The following is a 22,849-nucleotide window of genomic DNA, read 5'->3' on the forward strand; positions in this document are numbered from 1 at the left end:
TTGGAGACAAAAAGGGGACACTGTACTAGTTGGAGACACAAAGGGGACACCGTACTAGTTGGAGACACAAAGGAGACACCATGCTAGTTGGAGACAAAAAGGGGACACCGTACTAGTTGGAGATACAAAGGGGACACCATGCTAGTTGGAGACACAAAGGGGACATCATTGCTAATTGAAGACACAGAGGTGACCGCATTGCTAGTTGGGACCACATATGGGATATTTTTGCAAAATGGGGTCACAGAGTGAGCGCTATTACTAGTTGAGAACACTATTACTAGCTGGGGTCACAGAGGGAGTGCTATTACTGGTTGAGAACACTATTACTAGTTGGTGTCACAGAGGGGATACTATTACTGATTTTCTAATCATTATCAGGTCAGCTTCAGACAAACATAGCTTGGATGCATTTTGGACTATGATGCTGTAAGTTTGGGTCAGTAGACCTGTGGTCGGATCGGGACACTAGTTTGTAATACAAGTGCAAAAATGCATTTGTAATATGCGTATCTCAAACTGATCTTGCTGTGCAGAACTGATATCTAACTATTATAATGGCAACCGTATTATTGAGACGTATATTAAGGCAACCCGGATGGTAAATTATTGGATGAAAATTAAGTTCCAAGGCCGGTGCTGTTTTTTTTTTATTTCTTACCATCCATATTAATGGCTGGTAAAATATAATTGCTCCCTGTGAGTATCTCCATCTGGGTAGCAACCATGGCACTAAGTAGTTTGCTCACTGAAGCAGGTCTGGTCCAGCCAACTCGGTTGCTTCTTCCCCTGGCATCTGTGCTGCATACTGTATGCGTAGGAATGCAGATCCCAAGCGGGGGAAGCAAGGTTCGTTGCATACATAAGTTGCAGTGGCTGGAACGGGACTGCTTCAGTGAGTAAACTACTTGCTGCCATAGTTGTTTTCTCAGGGGTCAGGAGAGCACACTTTTACTATTGGGGCAACTAACAAGGGGACACTATTACCATTGAGGGCACTATTACTATTTGGGTCACTAACAAGAGCACTATTTTTAGTGGGGCCACTAAGGAGCACATTATTACTATTGGGGCCACTAGGGGGGAAACACTATTAATATTAAGTCTACTACCGGAAAACTATTACTATTGTGGCCACTAACAGGGGCACTATGACTATTGGGGCCACTAACAGGGTGCACTATTACCCATAGGGGAACACTTTTACTAGTGGGGCCACTGAGAAGGGGCACTATTACTACTGGAGCCACTGAGAGGTGGTTGCTAATACTATAGGGGCCACTGACAAGAAATTGCTATTACTATAGGGGCCACTGGAATAAAAGAGGTAAAAATAATATGTTAAGCCACACCCCTAGCCACATCTTTGGCCACACCCATTTGACCTTGGTCGGTATTTTTCGATGACAAAGCTGGCAACCCCACTATCAAGTCAATAGAGCGGAGATATGAATGCTCCTCCTCCACAGCCCCCACTTCAGGACAGCGCCACACCTGAAGTCGTTGGATGACAGGTAATAATAATAATAATAATCTTTATTTGTATAGCGCCAACATATTCCGCAGCGCTTACATAGACAGGGGGGAATACAGAAAGACAAAATACAAACATTACAGAACCACGGTTACATATAGTAATCAGTTGATGGAAACAATAGGGGTGCGGGTCCTGCTCCAACGAGCTTACATACTACAAGTAATGGGGTGATACAGAAGGTAAAGGGGCTGGAGATGTGCACAGTATGGCGAGGTGGAGAGTGAGCGATGCTATACACATAGACAATGGTCAGACATTTAGCCATGTGACGGCAGGACCAGTAGGATTGCAGGAGCGGTTTATGATGGCTAGCAGGGATTGCAGTCAGTAGGTCAGGGAGCATGTTATCAGGCGGAGTACAGAGAGGTTTGTTTAGGGAATGCGGTATGCCTCCCTGAAGAGGTGCATTTTTAGAGCACGCCTGAAGTTCTGCGAGTTCTGGATTGCTCGGGTAGCCTTTGGTAGTGCGTTCCAGAGGACCGGTGCTGCTCTGGAGAAGTCTTGGAGGCGGGAATGAGAAGTTCGAATGAAAGGGGCACTCAGTCTGGTTTCATTAGCAGAGCGGAGAGCCCGGGCTGGTTGATGGATTGAGATGAGGGAGGCAATATAGGGGGCGCTGCACTGTGGAGGGCTTTGTGGATGAAGGTAGCGAGTTTGAATTGAATTCTGTATTTAACGGGCAGCCAGTGCAGTGACTGGCACAGGGCAGAGGCGTCCGAGTAGCGGCGGGACAGGAAGATGAGCCTGGCTGCCGCATTCAGGATGGACTGGAGAGGGTAGAGTCTGGTGAAGGGGAGGCCGATCAGCAACGAGTTGCAATAATCGAGCCGGGAGTGGATGAGGGCGACAATAAGCGTTTTTAACGTCTCCACAGTGAGAAAAGAGCGGATTCTTGCGATGTTCTTGAGGTGCAGCTGACATGTTCGGGCCAAAGATTGGATGTAGAGGGCAAAAGAGAGATCAGAGTCAAATATGACCCCAAGGCAGCGGGCATGTTGTTTGGGAGTTATGGTGGCGCCACACACTGAGATGGAGATGTCAGGATGAGGTCGGTTAGTGGAGGGTGGAAATACCAGTAAGTCAGTTTTAGAGAGGTTTAGTTTTAGGTAGAGAGAGGACATGGTGTTAGAGACAGCAGACAGACAGTCGGTGATGTTTTGGAGGAAGGGTGCAGAGATGTCACGGGCAGAGGTGTATAGCTGGGTAAATCCCAGCATCATACAACTCCATTAACCCTTTCCAATCCACTGTCTGACGTCTAAAGATATTCTATTTGAAGGTTGCACAGCTCAGATGTCGGAACATTCTTACTGTATATTACTCGCCGCTCTGTTGTTGGGGGCCTCTCCGGCATGTCCCATACCGCAGTACTGGCTCTAGCCAGCAGATGGCGCCATTGTATAAAGGCAGAAAGAGAAAGCCCCCTAGCAAAAGCCTGAATCCAAAATTGGATTGCAAAGGGTTAAATGATCTAAATTTAATCAAAGTAACAACCACCAAAGAAACAAAATTGCACAATCATAAGGATAGGAAGAAACTAATATGCACACCGCGGCATGGAACAGATTAGGCCATATATTGTACTGTGCACACGTTCTTCCAATTACACTGTCTTAGTATAAATGAATTTGCTACAGGAAGAGAGAGAAATACTAACTAAATTAACACAGTAATTAACCTCCCTGCAATTAATGAAACAGCCGCCCCCTGATGTCAGGGCTGACAAAGATAGAATCTTTCATTACAATAACCAGCAAAGGCATTAATCTCCAAGTATCCACCATTAAGGATCAATATATGTGTGCAGGTTGTGTGGACAGAACTGGAAAGTGAGGAGAAATGAAGAATTCCGGATAGTAATGAATGCCATGTATTTCAATGGAGGCCTGGGAGATTCATCCATTTATTTCCTCAGTAGGAGACGGAGTAAGCAAGATGTTTTACCTTCGGGGTTACAAGGGAGCAACGATGACACATGATGATTTCTTCTATAGTGACGAATATACATGAAGCCTGGAAATGCATTGAAGAAACAAAATCAATTTTTCAATAATTTTTTTTTCAAATTTCGTAAAAAAATCGTGAAAAAATGATGCAAAAAATAGTTTTCCGTCCTAATTATCAATCACAATTGAGCATTCAGCAGCAATTAAGTCATTTATAAGGAATCCTGATAGGGTCATTACTTGCAGTTTTTCTGTCTCGTGAAGCTGAATATCCAATTAAATGGTTAGACAGGTTATTGAAAAGACGTCCGCAAGCAAGAGCCATTTGTAAGTGGCAATGACCTCGCAACCTTGAGCTACTTGTTCCTGGAGGCTTTATTAATAGCACCACAGATATACTTTGCAGCATTGTAAATCCATATTTAATGGTGCAGTTGTTGTCTACAAGCCGTACATGTGAGTTATACGCATGGCAAGTCCTTTAATGCCGTACCCTCTGCCCTGACATGTCTGCTTATCACGCTAGGCTCCTTCAGGTTGCTGCTATAGTCCTTCCAGGCCTCCTATAATAATCTCAGTCCTGATAAGTTATTTCGGACCCGACACTTTTTCCTCTGTTTGGTAGGGCATGAGTTTCTTAGTACTGGCCAGATAGAATTTGATCATTACAGACGGTTCATCTTCACATGTACTTAAGTCGTTCAGTTACAGCAGTCTTCCTTCAGGCTTGCCATGCCATCTAAATACACAGACATGGCTGGTCTTAGTGAAGCATGACCCATGCGGTCACAAAGGTTGCCGCGAGCTGGTAGGGGTACCAGGCAGATCTAGGCTGGGAGCAATTGCTCCCGTAGGTCCACCTATCCAGATGATCTTGTGGAGCTGCATGGATCATCCTCCTCCTGGCTCTGTCTGCTTCCCTTTGATGTTCTGAGGTGTCACGGTCAGTCCATCTGCGCCCCAGCAACACAAACTTTTATTTCTGCTACTGTATTTATGCTATGAGCTTGTTTCTAGTATTGTATTTATGTACTGAGGTTGTTTCATGCGGTATTTATGTTAGGAGTTTACTTATGGGGCTGGATTTATTTTATAAGCTTGGTTCTAGTGCTGTATTTATATACCATGCTTGGTTCTGGTGCTGTATTTATGTAACAGGCTTGGTTCTGGTGCTGTAGTTATGCATTGATTTTGGTTCTGGGCTGGAATATACTATGAGTTTGGTTCTGATTAGAGATGAGCAAGCACGCTCGGATATAGCAGTTACTCGAGCGAGCATTGCTCTTCTCGAGTAACTGCTTACTTATCCGAGCATGCTTGGGGGGCAGTAGGGGTTAGCAGCGGGCGGCAGGGGTAGCGGGGGGGAGCGCGGGGGGATCTCTCTCACTCTCCCTCCCCCTATCCCCCACCACCCGCCGCTCACCCCCACCCCCCGCTGCCCTGGAGCACGTTCGGACCAGTAAGCAGTTGCTCGAGAAGAGCGATGCTCGCTTGATTAACTGCTGTATCCGAGCGTGCTCACTCATCTCTAGTTCTGATGCATTATGTATGTACTGAAGTTGGTTCTAGTGCCGTATTTATGTACCATGCTTGGCTTTGGTGCTGTAGTTATGTACCAGGCTTGGTTCTGGTGTTGTAGTTATGCATTGATTTTGGGCTGAAATTATGTTATGAGTTTGATTCTGATGCATTATGTATGTACTGAAGTTGGTTCTGGGGCTGTATTTATGTTATGAACTTGGTTCTGTGGCTGTATTTATGTTATGAGCTTAGTTCTGGTAATGTATTTATGTACTGAGGTTGTTTCACACTGTATTTATGTTAGGAGTTTACTTATGTGGCTGGATTTAGGTTATGAGCTTGGTTCTAGTTCTGTATTTATGTACCAAGCTTGGTTCTAGTGCTGTAGTTATGCACTGAGTTTGGTTCTGGTCTGTATTTATGTTATGAGCTTTGTTCTGATGCATTATGTATGTACTGAAGTTCGTTCTGGGCTGTATTTATGTTATTAACTTGGTTCTGTGGCTGCATTTATGTACTCAGCTTGGTTTTGGTGTTATATTTATGTTATGAGCTTGGTACAGTCCCTATTCACTGATCTGTTCTGGTGTATGTATGCTGCCATCTTGCCCACACAGGCAGACTGCCTATCAGTGCCATAAATATTGTTTTATTGTTATTTTCTTATGACAGGGAGGGGCAAAACAAAAAGGTTTCACACACAGTGCCATCTAACTAAAGGTTGGCCATGTACACTGGTAGCACAGTGTAAGGGTATGTTTACATGAAACTTCCGCAGCATTTCTGCATCGAAAACAGAGTCAAAATCTGGACCGTCCGTGTAGATTTTGCTTTGAAATCAACTGTGCTTCTGCACATATGCTTGTGTGACAAAGGCCTTCGGGCGCGGGATAACTGACTATCAGGCATGAGCAGTCAAAAATTCGATTGCCCAATAATCAACCCATCTGATCGTGCGAAAGATGACCTGACTAATAACGCTTTTTTCTTCCAGTGACCGCATCTTTTATGCAGCACAAAAATTCACTGTTGTAAGCAATACCTCATGTAAACGGTAGATGTGCTGCCAACGATGATGATACTCTTTGGGGCTGAATGATTGTATGAACCATCATTCATGCCCTAATAGAGTCTAAGTCAGCCTGTGTAAAAATAAGGCAAACAAGGGCAGATGTTTAAAACCAGTGCGGACAGCTAGAAAATCTCCAGGTGCTGCAGACCTGAGTCTCTTGACCAACACTTAGAACTTGAGATGACCTCTTGGACCCTAGTGGTATTGAAGAGTGATAGCTTTTCTACATCTGATTATCTCAGTTTGTTGATGCCGAATAGAATGCTGCAGGTATGAACCCACTGCGTCACTGTCTGATTTGAATTTTGGCTGCTCCCGAGGGCTGCTCTAAGAGGCCTCTTGTCTTCAGCCTTTAACTCCTCATTGAGGGATCTGGTGTTCATTGCAGGGAACCCCCAGATCGCTTTCCCAGGAGTAGACTTAGTGACAGCTGACCAGGATGGGTCAAAAGCAGCAAACATGGTACCAAAAGGGACAAGCAAGGACATAGTGTAGTGACCTGGACTAGCACTACAAAACAGAAGTACTTTTCCTGTTAGTTAAGAGCAACTGTTCTAACTACCATTCCAATTAACAAAGGATAATTATGCTGGACATCATTTAATAAGAAGAGGGAGCCAGGATAGGGAACTAAAGAGTTAAGGTTGTTTAGGCAGTTCCTCATTGTAAATCACATAGGAACTGAGCTGTGACAAGCCCTCTTTCCTGGAGAGAGCAAAAAAGGAGGGAGTTTGAGGCTCATTTCATGTTGGCCTTCCTCAAACATGCCTTGCGGTAAGTGCCGCAATTCTTTTTTTCAGCTGCAGCAATGCTGCAACCAACGCTGGCTTTTAGCACTCCTCATCATTGATGAGGAGTGCTAAATGCTCAAAAATAGAACAGACACCACTCGAAAATCATGCCACTGGAAAGCGCTGCAGTCAAGCAGCTGACTGAGCAGTCCAATTGAAAACAATGGGAGCATTGTAGCATGATTAGTGCAGTGCTGAAAGCGCCGCACTAATCGTCATAAAAAATGTCTGTGTGAGGGAGGCCTTAGAAATTATAAGTCTTGTGAGAGCGAGAAGCAGAGGACAGTTTGGAGGGAGTCTGTGAAGAGGTCAGTCACAGCGGAGAGAGGTGGAGAGCGAGAAGCAGGGGGAAGGAATGGTCGCAGCTAGGCTTCCCTGTGCTCTGTCCTGCTGTAATTAGAGATGCATTATGTAAACTTTAAGAAATCCTGTGTGCAGCAGCTAATAAATCACCCGAATGCTGAGAAACTGTTTGTTTTTTCAAACCTGAAGTCTGTTTAAGTTTTTTACCGGACAGCAAGACAGACACAAAGCTTCTGACAAGCAGTAGTGAATCTTCATAGCAATTTTGTGTGTACTAGAGAAAACTTGAGCACAGTGTTTCATGGTGAACAATTTACTGTTAGTCAGAAGAAAGGTATATTTTCTCATCAGTTCTCTCTCTATAGCTCTCCCTTAGCTCAGATGCTGCCTCCTCAAAGTTTGTTTATCCGTGTATAAAGTGTTAAACTGTATATATGGAAATTGTATATTCAATTTCTGGTAATTAATATTAATGCAGACAACCACGTGCCTGAAAGTAAGTGGTGTGCCTGTTATTTGCCTGCGTACATGTGTTAGTCTTATTTCGTTACCAAGCACTTTTAATCCAGGCACTGGCGTCACGATCACCTAATTCCATTAGTCATTCAGATCCTGTTGAATACCTTCAACACTGCGCAAGATTATAAAGAGCATGCTGCACTCATTGCCACTGTGACACGGCTCCTCAGCCACATCTTAGATACCTCTCAGAGAGTGCAGGCCTTTTTCCGCTTGTAGCATGTTGCAATAGTATAACAACCAGAGGTTGGGGCAGGCAGGTCAGACAAAATGGTAGTCAGAGGCTGTGGTCAGGACAGGCAAAGTTCAGGAAAGCTGAGTACATAGGTAGGGGAACAAAACCACTAAGAACCTATTATTCAGGCATCCTCCAGTAGGGATGGATGCCTTAAAATAAACTATGAAGCATCTGATAATGGGAAAGCTGGGTGTATGAGCTGACTATTTAAGAGGTGGTCTGACTACACATGCACATAGGGTGGTTTCACATCTGCATCGACGGTTCTGCTTTATTGCACCGTTCGATCAGGCCGGGACACTATTCTACATTCGGTACGTATAGCGGATGCAAAACATGGCGGTGCGGTTAACCCCTTGCATTGTAGAAAAACAGAGCATACAACTCAGGACCCACATAAAGTTAAATACTGCATCTACCAAAATGACTAAAGCAATAGATCACAAAAATGAACCGTAAAATAGTGCTCATAATGACACTGCACTTTAATTAAAGTCTGCCGTATAAAACAACACACAGACGAGTCATGTGGCTTCTCTTTCATATTCCTCAAGCTATTAATGTCCAACTGTGAATTTAACTTGTTTAATAACACCAACGACTCCCTTCATGTATTTTATGCACATCGTATTAATAATGGAAAAACTTAGCACAACCTATGTCGGTTCATATGCAAATACCGTACAGCCACATAAAATACCGCCAAGAGGACTAGACATTCTAGAAATAATACAAAAGTATATTGCACTATAAGCCCGGATCCAACGGCATTACACTTGAAGGGGCAATCAGCCACTTCTTGCATCTACTCGGTATACGTTAATTATATATTTTCTCTCCTGTAGTGCTACTTTTAAGGATCTGAGGACATGAGTGTCGCTTCCCATTCTTTCTCTTACCGCAGCTTGCCGTATGTGGAAATTGGTGTGTTCTCTTACCGTGCATTCAGTGGAAGCCTGTGGGTGGTGGGATTTCTATTCAGTCACATTAAAACAGGGACAGCCAGCTTCTGCTCTCAAGCTGTGCCCGAACTACATCTCCCAATACCCCGTGCCAGAGAGCTGCATTCAAGCCCTTTGAAAGACTTATGGATAAAAAGGATTCAGAAGGAGCAAAGTGGGTGTTGGAAGTAGTGATGCTTTTGCTTTTCATCCTTTTAATTAAGTCAAGTTTTACTTTTTGCTAAAATGAAATATACATAAAAAAAGGCAAGTTTTTTTTTTTTGAGGGAGAAAAGATACATTTTTGTTAACAAGTTCAAAAGCAACAACAACAACACTAGGCAAACCTGGACAGATGCCAGAGCCTACAGAGCTGGCAACGGCTCGCGATGATCTGGATAATTACTACAAACCGGCGGTGGGGTGAAACATCTTTCACGGTAGGGCAGGCTACACAGAATCTGGAGTTCTACGCGGACACCGGGCTTACAAAAACATATATACTATATGCGTTAAAGGCCATATATTCCGTATGAGACTGTTTTCAGCTGCCGGAAGCAACAAAAATGAGCGAACATAGCCGAGGGGGACCATCACTGATCAATACTTTTGATATGGCTCTATGACATGTCAAAGGTTTTCTGAAAGTGCGCGTACTCTGTAATACTCACTTGAAGTAAATGGGAGATACCCTGCCTCCTCTGACTTTCTTTGGGGTCTGCATGACCAGGGCATCACCATATGCCCTAGGGGTTAGTACAGCTCGACTTTCACTGTGTAGCTAGTTTGGGGAGGGATACAGTAATAGAGGGAAAATATCCCACCATAGAGGGAAAATATCTGACAACCGTGACTCTAAGTGCCCTTATCTCCATCTCCATTCCTAGATATCAGGTGATTTCTGCAAAATGGCAAGCTATTACATAAACTGAATGGCCAGTTCAGTAGTAGATCCCCCAGGCCCTTTCACGTTTCAAGCGTACCTGTATGGAAATTAGAGCCATGACCATGGAGTGCGGCATAAAATCGAGTTGATCAGTTTCAGTGTAAATCCACAGTAGATAGGAAAATCCAGCAATCTGAACGACTTCTAATGAGACCGGGTCATTGGTGCTAGACTAGCTGAGGCCAGGATTTCATTGACAACCACATGGTGTTCTCTCTTTCAATGGTTTGGATAGTATACTAAAAATGATATAGAGCATGGGACATGAGAGGCACCGATGAATGGGGTCAAGTTACAAACATCTCCATCGGTGAGTACACCTAGGATGTGGTTGTTCTCTCCAGCAAGAATGGCTTGAATGGTGAAATGGAGGAGCTTGAGAAAAAAGATAATGGCACAGAATGGCTATATAATATACATCAGTAAGTTGCAAATATCTCCATCATACACTGTCTTGTATGTTTTATAAACAAGGTGGCCAACTTATTTAACTCTGTTCTGCATCACTTACCTCTTTATATGCTGCAACTAATATTGACGTCGGGGACTGAGGGACAATACTGATTTGATTGTGTCACAGAAGATGACCGGTATCAGTCCCATGTATAGGCAGACAACATATGGTCCATTGAAGAACCCAGTACTATCTAGCTTTATTGCATGTTAGTTGCTACACTGAATGATCACTGCATTAGGAACACCTACTCAGTAATGGATTGGTCCACCTTTTTGGGCGATCACAACTTTCAGATATCGGGGAACAGATTCCACAAGGTGGAGAACATCTTCCATACTCAACTTGACCCATGCCTGCTGCAGCAGCTTTTTCCGTTGGTGCACAATTTGTGAAGCAGATCTCACAGCCCTTTCCAGCATAACCCAAACATGTTCAATGGGGTTGCAGTCTGGTCAATTTGGGGGCCAAGACAGTGTGGAGAATTCATTGCCTTGTTCCTCCAACCACTTCCTAATGATCCAAGCTCTATGACACAGAATGTTGTCCTGTTGTAAGTTGGCAATGTGGCAAAGACTTCCTAAAGATATAGGTGCAGATGGTCAGCTCACAGGTCCTCGTTGGTTCACAATTTAAGGATTGTGATATGATTATCGACAGTTCTAGGCCATGCCAGGAAAACACCACCCAGATCATGACACCACCACCGACCTATTGAAGCCCAACTGTGGTATAGGGCTTCATGTTGTTTACACCAGATGTGGACCAGGCCATCTGTATGATTTGTCACTACAGACAACTTCCTTCCTTGTGTCCAAACTTCACCAATGTCTTTCCTGGTCCCATGTGAGGCATTGTTGGTTATGACACAGGGTCATCAGGGGCACCCTTATCAGTCTTCAGCTATTGAACCCCAGTTGACACAAGGTACTTTGCATGGTCATTGTAAAAATTTGGCTAATTTTCCCGCTGTTGCACTGCTGGGTCAGTTGGTCTACTGTGACATGTTGTTGCTGAGATACCAGACATGCCTCCCGACACTCATGTCTAGGATCAACCCAACATGGCCTGCCACTGTGTGATCTTCTTTTGAACGTCTGCTTATGGTTCAACCAATCTTGGTACACTCTTGATCCTGTGGCTCGGGAACAACCAATAAGTGCAACTGTTTCATAAATACTGGCACCACATCTCTGGGCACCAACAATCTGTTCGCGGTCAAAGTCACTCAAGTCACACATCTACCCAAATGTTGCCTTCTGCCGTGCAAAAAATAGGTCAGCCCATTTTCCGAGAGCATGCGGCCATCGCGTGGTACCACGTTACTGATCACAAGATGTCACACCAGCTGTTCCTAATGCAGCCATCATTCGGTGTATATTCCTAAGTATGCCCTAAGATTGACTAGAATTTTCAAAAACTTGACTCAAGAAGGCAAGGCTCCTTGAAGATTTCTATTTTTAGCTTGCTCTTTACATTACGTTATGCACCGTTGCATATGTAAACCCACAGTGCTGCATACCTACACAGATTATTACTACATGTTCCATTCCTTCGACCCTAAAATTAAAAACGAAATTGCTTGTTGTAGGGCATGCCCTTGTAATCATGCACACGCCATCGAGTAAAAAAGTGTTCTTTCGAGAATGAATTAAAATGAAATCCACAATATTTAAAGTGCTGTTTCCTGCATAAGAAAGGATAATGGTTTATTACACATTCTAATTCCCTAAGCCTGAAGCCTTCAGAAATGTGAGCGTTAGAGCAGGCTGCAACACAATGTGCTTCATGTATTATTAATACCGCCATACAATTGCTATGCAATGTGATCTAAACGGTTAGCAGGTACTAATATTCAGCTGCAAATACAGAATCTAGCAGAGGCTTTAAATGATTCACAGGTTTACGTTGTCATAAATTGCATTAAAGCCCAATGATCTGATAGCCCATGAAAGCAGGACACAAGTACTGGTCCTGTGAACACTAGTAATCGTCACACTCTAATGCTTTCTCTATACAAAAGTACTAAGTGCAAAACAGGCATGCTGGGATCCGGTCAATTTATAATGATTTGTTTTGGAAAAATATCACCGCTATTCCAATCTTCATTAATGGAATGGCTTGCGACAACGAAATGTGATATTACACATAAACTACTGCATGCTTCCGTCTTTAAAGGCCATGGACATGTTTGGAGGGGATTGTTTTCACATAAATGCATGTATTTTAGGCTGACAATCATTTTCTCAGTTGGGTTTAATAAGAAAGGTTGCGCTGTTTGTCTTTTGCAGTTTCTACATATCGTTGTATAAAGAAACCGCAGACTAAGTCTCAATAGAAGAACTGTCAGTGCAGCTGGACTGAGGGCTTAGTTTCCCTCTGCGCTTACCTCTCCTGAACATTTTTATCAGCTAATTTATCACCACAGCAAAGTTTATATTGGTTGTGGTCATAAATTAGATGTTAAAAAAGTGCAGAAGAGGAGAGATAAGGGCTGAAAAGTTGCCATCAGTCCAGCCTCACTGATGGATCTCCTACTGAAACTTAGACTGCAGTGTCTATATAGAGTGATATGTAGAAGCTGCAGAAGACAAAAATGCTAAATCTTTAATGAAACCCTAATAAAAAAAATAATTGCCAGTCCAAATTACATGTATTTAGGTGAAAAAAGGTGTACATAGCCTCTAAATATATGACTTTTAGGGTCAACATTTTGGGAACATTTTTGAGAATACTTTATTTATCTACAGATTATCTTCTCCAATCACATCCAAAGAACAGTGCTGGTCATGGCTAGCCTTAGCTATGAGCGACCCATGTGGTCACACAAGGTGCCAGCTACCAACTTGTAGAGGGGGTACCAGGTGGATTTAGGTCGCCCCCTCCATAGGTCTACCCAACTATATGATCTTCTTCCTCCATGCGGCAGGGTCTTGTGGATCTACATGAATCATCCTCCTCCTGGCTCTGTTTCCTCCACTCTGATTTTCTAAGGCGCCATTATCAGCCCATCTGTGCCATAACAACATAATCACTTAGTTCTGCTACTGTATTTATGTTAGGAGTTTCGCTTGTGCTGTATTTATGTAATGAACCTGGTTCTGTTAGTGTATCTATAGACTGAGGTTGGTTCATGCTATATTTATGCAGTTCTGGTGCTGTATGTACTATATGTACTGAGCTTGGTACTATGGCTATATTTATGTTATCAGCTTGGTTTTGGTACTGTATTTATTTAATAAGTTTGGTTCTGGTGCCATATTTATGTTATCAGTTTGGTTCTGATGCTGTATTTATGTTATGAGTTTGGTTCTGGTGCTGCATTTATCTTATCATCTTGGTTCTGGTGCTGCATTTATGGTATCAGCTTGGTTCTGGTGCTGTAGTTATGTTATGAGTTTGGTTCTGGTAATGTAGTTATGTTAGGAGTTTGGTTCTGGTGCTGTATTTATGTTAACAGCTTGATTCTATGGCTGCATTTATGTTCTCAGTTTGGTTCTGATGCTGTATTTATGTTATCAGCTTGGTTCTGGTGCTGCAGTTATGTTATGAGTTTGGTTCTGGTGCTGTAGTTATGTTATGAGTTTGGTTCTGGTGCTGCATTTATGTTATCAGCTTAGTTCTATTGCTACATTTATGTTCTCAGCTTGGTTCTGCTGCTTAATTTATGTTATGAGTTTGGTTCTGGTGCTGTATTTATGTTCTGAGCTTGGTTTTGGTACCACATTAATGTTATCAGCTTAGTTCTGGTACAATATACACTACCGTTCAAAAGTTTGGGGTCACATTGAAATGTCCTTATTTTTGAAGGAAAAGCACTGTACTTTTCAATGAAGTTAACTTTAAACTAGTCCTAACTTTAAACAAATGCACTCTATACATTGCTAATGTGGTAAATGACTATTCTAGCTGCAAATGCCTGTTTTTTTGTGCAATATCTACAAAGGTGAATAGAGGCCCATTTCCAGCAACTATCACTCCAGTGTTCTAATGGTACAATGTGTTTGCTCATTGGCTCAGAAGGCTAATTGATGATTAGAAAACCCTTGTGCAATCATGTTCACACATCTGAAAACAGTCTAGCTCGTTACAGAAGCTACAAAACTGACCTTCCTGTGAGCAGATTGAGTTTCTGGAGCATCACATTTGTGGGGTCAATTAAACGCTCAAAATGGCCAGAAAAAGAGAACTTTCATCTGAAACTCGACAGTCTATTCTTGTTCTTAGAAATGAAGGCTATTCCATGCGAGAAATTGCTAAGAAATTGAAGATTTCCTACAACGGTGTGTACTACTCCCTTCAGAGGACAGCACAAACAGGCTCTAACCAGAGTAGAAAAAGAAGTGGGAGGCCGCGTTGCACAACTAAGCAAGAAGATAAGCACATTAGAGTCTCTAGTTTGAGAAACAGACGCCTCACAGGTACCCAACTGGCATCTTCATTAAATAGTACCCACAAAACACCAGTGTCAACATCTACAGTGAAGAGGCGGCTGCGGGATTTTGGGCTTCAGGGCAGAGTGGCAAAGAAAAAGCCATATCTGAGACTGGCCAATAAAAGAAAAAGATTAAGATGGGCAAAAGAACACAGACATTGGACAGAGGAAGACTGGAAAAAAGTGTTGTGATGAATCCAAGTTTGAGGTGTTTGGATCACAAAGAAGAACATTTGTGAGACGCAGAACAAATGAAAAGATGCTGGAAGAATGCCTGACGCCATCTGTTAAGCATGGTGGAGGTAATGTGATGGTCTGGGGTTGCTTTGGTGCTGGTAAGGTGGGAGATTTGTACAGGGTAAAAGGGATTCTGAATAAGGAAGGCTATCACTCCATTTTGCAACGCCATGCCATACCCAGTGGACAGCGCTTGATTGGAACCAATTTCATCCTACAACAGGACAATGACCCTAAACACACCTCCAAATTGTGCAAGAACTGTTTACAGCAGAAGCAGGCAGCTGGTATTCTATCGGTAATGGAGTGGCCAGCGCAGTCACCAGATCTGAACCCCATTGAGCTGTTGTGGGAGCAGCTTGACCGTATGGTACGCCAGAAGTGCCCATCCAACCAATCCAACTTGTGGGAGATGCTTCTAGAAGCGTGGGGTGCAATTTCACAAGCTTACCTCAACAAATTAACAGCTAGAATGTCAAAGGTGTGCAATGCTGTAATTGCTGCAAAAGGAGGATTCTTTGACGAAAGCAAAGTTTGATGTAAAAACAATGTTATTTCAAATACAAATCATTATTTCTAACCTTGTCAATGTCTTGGCTCTATTTTCTATTCATTTCACAACGCATGGTGGTGAATAAGTGTGACTTTTCATGGAAAACACAAAATTGTTTGGGTGACCCCAAACTTTTGAACGGTAGTGTATATTCACTGAGCTGTTCTGGTAGGGTGATATCTAAACTAAGGCCAGCAGTCCTACTGGTGCTCAGAGCAACTGTCTGACTGTAATGATGACAAACTGCAAACAGATTAACTACTAGAAACATTTTCATTCTTCCTTAGGATGCGAATGAAGAAGAAAAGAGTATAAGATGCCGGTACAATATACCAGCTTCATATTCGTTATGCTGTACTAGAACAAAGCCAGGAAAGATTCATATTTTCACTGAGAAACCAAACAATAACGGCAAAGCCTGTTAACAAGCTGGTAACACTCTAGCGATACATTTACACATTGTCTTAGAACCCCGCTGTCACAGGCATCACCTTTGTCTCAAAGATACAATGCGCCAAAGTTAATGCAGCAAGAGAAAAATCACACTAAAGTAGAGCATGAAATAGTGAGAAGAGAGGCAATCACTGACAAAGTCCTCCTCGGAGGGTGATTAGAGATGTAGAAAAAAAATGTCCGCTCCACTCCTAACCCCAAGTCATGTCAACCATAGCCAAGCCCGAAGCGCTATCCCTCCTCCTGAACTGCAAGCAGAATTATACGGGATGGGCAAGAGCCGTCTACACATTCATTCCTCTCTATACTCCAGTGACTCATTAAGCAGAACATGTTTATGTTGTGCTTTCACCAGTACAAGGTTCTTACACGGTCCCAACATTCAGATTACAGTCACGACTTGAAGAAAATGCAGAAATGGAATTCAAATGTAGTTTGGGTGAAAATTCGGGAGAAATTCTCAGTAAAATAAGATTTTTCATTCTTTTTATTTTAATCATTCTACTAAATCCCAGAATGTTCATCTTTCAATATCATATTTAAGCATTTCTTCAAGATATCAATATGTCGAAAATTGGTGGTATCGCAAGGCAGACTTAGGTTATGATGTAGCAGAAGGTGCTACAACAAGTACACAATATTGATGAACAAAGGAATGAAAATACAGGAGGTGGACAAAAATATGGAAACACTGTAAGAAATGCCTGGGATTTTAACCATTAGCACTGAGCTGCTCTTTTGACCCCTGCTTGTCTGAAAGCTTTCTTGCCAAATTTGTGTTTACTTCACCTCTTGCCTTGCTCTGGGTGTTTTTGGGAGGCAGCTGGTAACAGCAGCTGAGTGGCTTAAACCCTTGACCGATGGTACAGGCAGATATTCACTTTTGCCTGGCAGTATCTGTGTCATATTACTTCCACTTAAGATACATGGGATTATAAATCATGTTTTAATAAAACATGTAGAAACTGATTTAAAGGCATGCATTTCGTACGGCGTTTCCATATTTTTGTCCAACCCCTCTAAGTGCTGTTAAAATAGCAAGTAAACAATTGAAAGGTTAGAGTAGAATCACCTATCGCTAGCTACGACTAACTAAATCCTAGAATTAATGATACCCTATAAACAATACGACATAACAGTAAAGCGGAAAACAGTATCAATAATGCCGTATAGAGATCAATCTGTGTGTGTCATGGCTTGGGGACCCCGTAGCAAAGCTGTAATCCCACCTGGAGAGGTCAAGTGTGAATACCGGAGTTTCTCAGTTGCTGCCACCTGAGATAGCCCAAAGCCCAAGTTTCTAGAGTCAGAAACACTTGACCGTTGTGCACCTACCCTACGGAAGACACTACTGTTGCCAAGTGTGGCCGTACTGTCTTTGCAATGTTAAAACTGCATCTACTGGATGCTGAAACTGGTCACATGGCCACACAGAAAATATTTGCAAGTTGCCAGGCTTTTGCCATTCTTTATATGACAATCCCGTGTTTAGCTGTTCCCCGGCTTACATCTGTGTGATAAAAACATTGTAGCATGTTCCCTGGTTCCACCAACGTTGTGTTTATGGGTCCATAATACATGCTTGTAGGGACTTCACATGCCGCCTTACAGGGTCTTTAATGGAATATAGAATTAAGTGTTATGGGGTCCACCACCACTTTAGCACTGCTTGCAATGGACACTTAGGTCTCAAACATATGGCAGAGCCATGTACACTGAGGCTTCATGTAGGCAGATAGTACTTGCGACCCAGTACTTTGTTGTCCTATGGTGCCTCCTTACTGGTCAAGCAACGCTTCTAGGAGAGAATATCTCAGTAATATGGTATCTGATTTTCTTTTTTTGAGCAAAAAATATATGGTATCGAAGCAAAAAAAATCCTCTCTATGTTTATAGGGATGGTCTTATCAAAGACATTCCATTCCAGAGTGCGGCCGCAGGGCTATCAGCTGGTCACCTGTTTTTGCACCCGACAGCAACCATGGTCCCGCTCATGTCCAGCCGTTCTGATGAATAATACAAGGATGTCACAAAGTCGGCCAGAATAGGAACTGCTCTGACCGAGCAGTTCTCCATTGTGGTTCATAGGGTGAGGTATCGAGCTTCAGACACTGCTCTTAAAAGACATCTTCCAGGCTAAAAATGATTGATGACCTATCCTCAGTGGCTTTGACTCTCATTGATTTCAATTCGAGTAAAGCCAGCCTGGCCCCTTCCTCCACCATCCCCTATGACCCTATGACATACATCTTGCCCCCTGCACTGAAAGGGGGCAGATCAGCGCATTGCTGGGGATTCTGAGTGTTGGGTCCCTGGAAATTAACTATAGATGACCTAGGATAGGTCTTCAATCATTTTTGTCCAGAGAACCCCTTTAATCATCCATGTGCTGTAATAGAACTGGAGTGGTCTTCTTGGGAACATTTGGAAGCACATGGAAGAACAGAAAGGCTCCTACAGATATTGTATTGCTGCTATGCACAAGGATATACATAGCCATGATATATTACCGTACAAGTGCCCTTCCCTGAAATCCCAAACTGTATAGCACAAACATAAGCTTGAACAGAACAGCCTGAGCGTAACATTTACATGACTGCCTGAATCACAATGCACATAGTGTAGAGATAAATGCTAATGTTGGGAAGAGAAATAGTTGGAAACGAGATGCATCACCTTCCGCTCCACATACTCTGATTCTGAATGATTCGAGTCCAGGCAGAGGCATGGTAATCTCATTTTTTTTTCTTTTAAATCTCCAAAAATGTAGGAGATGACTCTAAAAACATTGACTAACCTCGATTTCCATCTCTCATCCAAAAAGTAAATTTCACAAGTAGCATAAAAACAACTTCAAAGTAGATGCTGCTCACTGGGAGTTGACACCCATATACTGCCATGTCAGCTACGAATGAAATCAACTTTTATTTACAAGAAAAAGTAAACACCTTTCAAGCCCAGAATGGGCTTTTTCCAGCACTGTCATGGTTAAATTGGTTCTGTCTCTTCCACCCAGTTGGCCATCTCTTCACCACTATATACAGGTCTCAGACCTGACAGCCCCTGCTGCCGTGTTGGTGTATGAGCCATCATATATGCACATGTCACAACTGCTCCTGTTTGTTCTTGTGTTTGCAGTTCATGCTCGGTCTACAGTTTGCTCTAGTTCTTCCAGCTTGGTCCTGAATTCGCTCACTCCTTGGTTCTGCAGAAGGCGTGGTGTTATCCAACTTCCTGCTAATTAGACCTGACAGGGTTAATCAGCGCCCTGGTTCCCACACAGACCCGCCCTTGTCAGGGTGAATGCTCTGCTGTTGATAGGCAGGGACTTTCCATCTTCTGCTTCCAGCATGTGGCTAGATCCCCTGGTCACCTTGCATTCCAAGTCCTGACTTCCAGCAGTCAGCATCTGGGTTCACAGAGTCGGTTGTCTGCTCTGCTGGTCTGTTCCATCTACTGGTTGGGCGACACAGAAGAGCCCAGCTTCTCTAAGCTTGTACTTCAGGTTTCTACACTAGCATTGTATGGTGCTCTAGTTCTTCAGGCACACTGTAACTCTAACGGGACACTGCTTTCTGACCTCTTGCACCGACAGTCTTCAAGAGGTATCCCACTAAGTCTCTGTGTAAGAGCTTAAATGCAGAATATATAAATTGTAATTATTCCCCCCCCCCCCACACACACACTCCTACCCCCTTCCTCCCCCGAAGGGTGGTATGTGTCTCCCTCAACCTCAGGTCCTCTACCAGAGTCCAGGGAGTTTGACGGTATTTGCCAGAATCTCGATTGTTCCTAGCATTGCATTCTACTGGTCAACGTGCTTGAATGTTCTTCCTGGGACTACTTGGTGCCATGCTAATTCTGGAATTTCTCCTCTACTTTTCGCAAGCTCTATGGTAAGTATGGGTAAGCATTAGAGATGAGCAAGCATGCTCGGTAAAGACAATCACTCGATCGAGTAACTGCATACTTATCCGAGCAAATGCGGGGGGGGGGGGGGGGGGCGGCAGTGGGGAGCGGGGGGAGAGAATGAGAGAGATCTCTCTCCCCGCGCTCCCCAACGCCGCCTCCCCCCCCCCCCCCCCGCGATACTTGCTCAAGTAACTGCCTTTACCGAGTGTGCTCGCTCATCTCTAGTAAGTATGTCTATGTGAAATGGGACCCCTCAGTCCTTCATTCCCCTACATGCTGATTCAACAATTGCCCCCTTCCAATCACAGTCTTCATGACCCGGCTCTATATCCGTCTGTACGAAAAATAAACAGTTGCAGTAGCTTCAGGAAAAAAAAAAAAGTTCCCACATCTTTGATTTACTTCTAATACTGAATTAATTTTGTAGGTGTCCCATATATTTTACTGCTGTAATTGCCTTATAATGAACAGAGTGCCGATGCATTTTGGCAAAGGTCTCACGGCTGAGGCTCAAAACACTTTGTAATTTACACAGGAGGGGAATGCATTTAAAAATATTCCACCAGTGAGAAACATCCAAGATATCCGGCCGGGAGTTTAGATTATTTTTATGAACGTTTGACATCATTCTAAATCTACATAAAGTGTTAGATCATATATACTTTATTATATGTTATATGTACACTGCAGAGGCGTAACTAGAGGATACTGAGCCAAATCTGTAAAAGAGTCCCCACCTATCATGTGCCATTTATAATACTGGGGCCTTTTTATGTAGCAGAGGGGCATTTGGCGCATAGTCAAGTAATTCCAAGAACCGCTGTACAACAGAGGGGCAGCATTGCACATAAAGGAAAGCAGGTTCAATCATCTAGAAAGGAAGGTTCTTTACAGTAAGAGTAGTTACACATTTGAATAGTTTGCCACATTATATGACTAGACACTTACACTGAATGGCCCCTTTATTAAAGCGCCGGCCCTTTAACAATTGGTGCTTCCTGAATGAAAATTAGAGTTGTGACCCTGGAGTGCAGCATAAAGTCACGTGACAATTTTTTCGTGGATCAGTTTTAGTTAAATAGGAAAATCTAGAGATTTGAGCGACTTCCAACGAGGCCGGGTCATCGGTGCTAGACTAGCCAGAGCCAGGATTTCACTGACAGTCTTAGGCTGGGTTCACACAGTGGAAATTCCGCTGCGGCAAATCCACCCGCGGCCGCTAATCTCGGGATTAGCCAGCCATGTGGACGAGATTTCTCAGAAATCTCGTCCACACGGGACGGCGAATCCGCCGCGGTAAGTCCGGCTGAAGCCGCGGTTTCAGAATATGCAGCATGTCTGTTTATCTTTTCTTTCCACCGCGGCCGTGCTCTCCTCTCCACGGCAGTTCACCCGTCGGAAATCTTGCGGTTTCAGCTGCGGCCAAACCGTGGGATTTCCGATGGGAATACGCCCAGCCTTAAGGGGTTTTCTTATGCAGCAATGTGGAAAGTATACAGAGAATAGTGAAATCGAGAAAAACATACAGCTATGGGGATCCTGTCAGAAACAAACTATGGATGAAAGGGGGCAGAGAAGGATGTCAGGAATCGTTCTGATGAACGGGTGCTGCACAGTGAAGCAAACTGCAGCAAAATAAAATTCTGGTACTCCAAAACACATCAATCATTAGGACGGATGGACTATAACAGCAGGAAGACCATCCAGCGAAAGGGGATTTTGTGGATGGAAACAACTCTTCACCATAAGGGGTCAGAGGAGGATGTCAAGAATTGTGCTTATGAATAGGCACTGGATAGTCAAGCAAAACTCCAGCCAAATACAACGCTGATGCTCCAACTAATGTCTCCAAATACACAGATGGACTATTACAATAGACAACAAGTTCCAGTTCCATTGTTGTCCAAGATAAATGGAAAGCTGGGACAAAAGAGTACAAAAATTGTATCACAGAGCAGTGAAAAAACAGCAACTGGTCAGATAAATCCAGATTTCTCTGATGACTCCTTTCTGTCTGCTGATTAAAACATATCAGGACCTCCATCTTATTTTTGGGCCAATATTCCTGCCCAATGATTTCATCACCAAGTGGAACCTACATCATGATGAATTTCTGAAGTGTAGGGGACTTACCACTAAGGATTACGGTTATCATAGAGACAGACTGGAAAGACACGCCAAAATTGTGCCAAAATCACCATGTGTGCCAAAAATTTTGCCAAAATTTGGCACAGTAGAACTGAGAATGCTCACAGGGAACTAAGTGATTGAATAATACTTTGACCTAAAAGATAATTTTTGCTGTGTTGGAGAGAGGGAAGGCAAGCAGAAGCTGGGAGAGGGAGAACTTAGAGAGAGAGTACTAAGCTGAGTGGACACAGGAGCCCGAAGGATCTGGAGATGGTGCTGCCTGGGATGGGGAGTAGCAGGCTCAACCAATATTGGTAGAGAGTGAAGCTGAGACTAGCGCTGATGACCCTGTACTACTCTACAGGATCGTTTGAGTCGATAGAAGTGGTGACTCTTACACATGCAATCGTAAGTGAGGCTGGCCTTATCAAAGACACTAGATGTGCACACCAATAGGGTTAAAGCAGTTGATAGCAGGTGTACTGCAAGGGGGCAGAGACTGCACTCGGAAATCAGCCTGTTGATAAGTTTACATGGCTTGAGCCTCATTCACAGGCTTAGATATTTTCCAAGGGGAAATAGAAAACAACCTTAGAGGTGAAGGAGTGTCAACAGCTCAACTGTGTATTATATTCCATAACTTGTATTTCTGTGAGATGGTACCGATACTGATATTGTCCAGAAGGTATTATCATTCTAGTTAACAGTAGATTGTATCTAAAAACTCGAAGGCACTCCTTGCGCCACTTACTCATTATTATATAAATAATGCACACTTTGGTTACTCCATCTGCTGCATCATATCCACAATCCTGTGTCGCTACACCTCCACCGGCGACAGCTGTTTTGAAGGCCAATGGA

The 22,849-nt window shown here is 43.3% G+C and overlaps 1 protein-coding gene across 4 annotated transcripts in view; it reads right to left on the reverse strand.

Annotated features, from left to right (window-relative positions):
- CRTAC1 (cartilage acidic protein 1) overlaps positions 1-22,849 on the reverse strand; it is a 537,130-nt gene that overhangs the window by 442,008 nt on the left and 72,273 nt on the right. Inside the window, exon 2 of one of the 4 annotated variants that reach the window (XM_066601100.1) lies at positions 3,482-3,550. The exons of 2 other annotated variants lie outside the window; for them this stretch is intronic. In XM_066601100.1, coding sequence (XP_066457197.1) covers positions 3,482-3,550 — 69 coding nt within the window. Of the gene's footprint in view, positions 1-3,481; positions 3,551-8,865; positions 8,881-22,849 lie in introns of those variants that run through there. One more of the 4 variants, XM_066601102.1, reaches the window with a different exon arrangement.

This window comes from Eleutherodactylus coqui, chromosome 4 (genome assembly GCF_035609145.1).
Source record: "Eleutherodactylus coqui strain aEleCoq1 chromosome 4, aEleCoq1.hap1, whole genome shotgun sequence".
Lineage (NCBI taxonomy): Eukaryota > Metazoa > Chordata > Amphibia > Anura > Eleutherodactylidae > Eleutherodactylus > Eleutherodactylus coqui.